We start from the raw sequence: 2,694 nt of genomic DNA, 5'->3' as shown, positions 1-2,694 counted from the left end.
TGCCCTGCTTTCATGACAGAGGGGTACAGGGCTGCTGAGACCCCCCCACGCTCGTGACACACAGGTGCACAGCTGCTGAGACCCCCCACGCTCGTGACACACGGGTGCACGGCTGCTGAGACCCCCCCACGCTCGTGACACACAGGTGCACAGCTGCTGAGACCCCCCACGCTCGTGACACACGGGTGCACGGCTGCTGAGACCCCCCCACACTCGTGACACACAGGTGCACAGCTGCTGAGACCCCCAACACTCGTGACACACGGGTGCACGGCTGCTGAGACCCCCCTGTGCTCGTGACGTGGGTGCACACGCCCTAAGGCATCCCTCCCCCCCCCCCAACACGTGGGTACGCAGCTGCTGAGACCCCCCACGCTCATGACACATGGGTGTACAGCTGCTGAGACACCCCCCCCCCCCCCCCCGCCATGCTTGTGATGTGGCTGCACGGCTGCTGAGACCCCCCCCCCCCCGCTCTCATGACAGAGGGGTACAGGGCTGCTAAGGCCCCCCACACTCATGACACGTGGTTGTATGGCTGCTGAGACCCCCCCCCCCCCCCCCCCCCCCCCGCACACTTGGGACACATGGGTGCACAGGCGCTGAGACCTGCCCCCCCCCCCCCCCCCGCCCCCGACATGGGTACAGCGCTGCTGAGACCCCCTACACTCATCACATGTGGGTACAGGGCTGCTCAGGCCCCCCAAGCTCGTGACACACGTGTACAGCTGCTGAGACCCCCCCGTGCTCATAACACACGTGTACCTGCCTGCAGAGACACCCCACGCTCGTGACACGTGTGTACAGCTGCTGAGACCCCCCCGTGCTCATAACACACGTGTACCTGCCTGCATAGACGCCCCACGCTCGTGACACGTGTGTACAGCTGCTGAGACCCCCCCCGTGCTCATAACACACGTGTACCTGCCTGCATAGATGCCCCACGCTCGTGACACGTGTGTACAGCTGCTGAGACCCCCCTGTGCTCGTAACACGCGTGTACCTGCCTGCAGAGACCCCCCAAGCTCGTGACACGTGTGTACCTGCCTGCAGAGACCCCCCACGCTCGTGACATGTGTGTACAGCTGCTGAGACCCCCCCGTGCTCGTAACACGCGTGTACCTGCCTGCAGAGACCCCCCATGCTCGTGACACGTGTGTACAGCTGCTGAGACCCCCCCCGTGGTCCTAACACATGTGTACCTGCCTGCAGAGACCCCCCATGCTCGTGACATGCGTGTACAGCTGCTGAGACCCCCCCGCCGTGCTCGTAACACACGTGTACCTGCCTGCAGAGACCCCCCACGCTCGTGACACGTGTGTACAGCTGCTGAGACCCCCCTGTGCTCGTAACACGCGTGTACCTGCCTGCAGAGACCCCCCACGCTCGTGACACACGTGTACAGCTGCTGAGACCCCCCGTGCTCATAACACGCGTGTACCTGCCTGCAGAGACCCCCCATGCTCGTGACACGCGTGTACAGCTGCTGAGACCCCCCTGTGCTCGTAACACGTGTGTACCTGCCTGCAGAGACCCCCCACGCTCGTGACACGTGTGTACAGCTGCTGAGACCCCCCCGCCGTGCTCGTAACACGCGTGTACCTGCCTGCAGAGACCCCCCACGCTCGTGACACGTGTGTACAGCTGCTGAGACCCCCCCGCCGTGCTCGTAACACGCGTGTACCTGCCTGCAGAGACAGACCCCCCCGTGCTCGTAACACGCGTGTACCTGCCTGCAGAGACCCCCCACGCTCGTGACATGTGTGTACCTGCCTGCAGAGACCCCCCACGCTCGTGACACACGTGTACAGCTGCTGAGACCCCCCCGTGCTCATAACACGCGTGTACCTGCCTGCAGAGACCCCCCACGCTCGTGACACACGTGTACAGCTGCTGAGACCCCCCCCGTGGTCCTAACACATGTGTACCTGCCTGCAGAGACCCCCCATGCTCGTGACACGTGTGTACAGCTGCTGAGACCCCCCTGTGCTCGTAACACGCGTGTACCTGCCTGCAGAGACCCCCCACGCTCGTGACACACGTGTACCTGCCTGCTGAGACCCCCCCGTGCTCGTAACACGCGTGTACCTGCCTGCTGAGACCCCCCACGCTCGTGACACACGTGTACAGCTGCTGAGCCCCCCCATGCTTGGAAGGAGGGGACATAGGGTGGGGGACACACCGGAGAGGGGGGGACACACCGGGGGGGGGGGTGTCCCCCAACAGCGCGGGGCAGACAAGGGCCTCGCACGCCTTTAGCTCCCATAGATATATTATTATTATTTTTTTTTTCTGTAAAAGATCTAAAAATGGATAGAAAAAAAAAAACAAACTAGGGGAGGGGGGACACACCGGCCGGCTCCTGGCCAGCGGGCACGGCGCGGGGGGCCACACGCACACGGCACCCCCCTTCCCAGCGAGGGGGTCCCCACCTCCTCCTCTCCCCCGTCCCCTCTGCGGGAAGGGGTGGACGCGTCCCCCTAAAATTGGGGGGGGGGGTGGTGGTGTTCTGCGCTCTCCCCTCCCCCCCCCCCCAGCGGGGGCTGGATAAGGCCACGGGCGACGGGCTGAGCAGCACGGGGCTCTCCGTGTCCCCCCACGCCGCCTTTGCGGGGCGCAGGGGTCCCCCCCCTCGCTCTGCACCGGGGAGGGGGGGCGTGGGGCCCCCCGGGTGGGGGGGGGGTGGGTGCCAGC

General features: G+C 65.2%; 1 protein-coding gene across 1 annotated transcript in view; it reads right to left on the bottom strand.

The window, feature by feature from the left end:
- The window catches only part of LOC147415421 (D-serine dehydratase-like), a 13,704-nt gene extending 11,755 nt beyond the window's left edge, over positions 1-1,949 (bottom strand). Inside the window, exon 1 of the mRNA XM_086467365.1 lies at positions 1,929-1,949. Within this exon, the coding sequence (XP_086323491.1) occupies positions 1,929-1,949 (21 nt within the window). The remainder of the gene's footprint in view (positions 1-1,928) is intronic.
- Between the last annotated feature and the right edge of the window lie 745 nt (positions 1,950-2,694).

This window comes from Leptosomus discolor, chromosome 6, assembly GCF_034619465.1.
Source record: "Leptosomus discolor isolate bLepDis1 chromosome 6, bLepDis1.hap2, whole genome shotgun sequence".
In the NCBI taxonomy this organism is placed as follows: domain Eukaryota; kingdom Metazoa; phylum Chordata; class Aves; order Leptosomiformes; family Leptosomidae; genus Leptosomus; species Leptosomus discolor.
The sequence above is the reverse complement of the archived record's forward strand: the minus strand, read 5'-3'. Positions and strand labels throughout refer to the sequence as shown.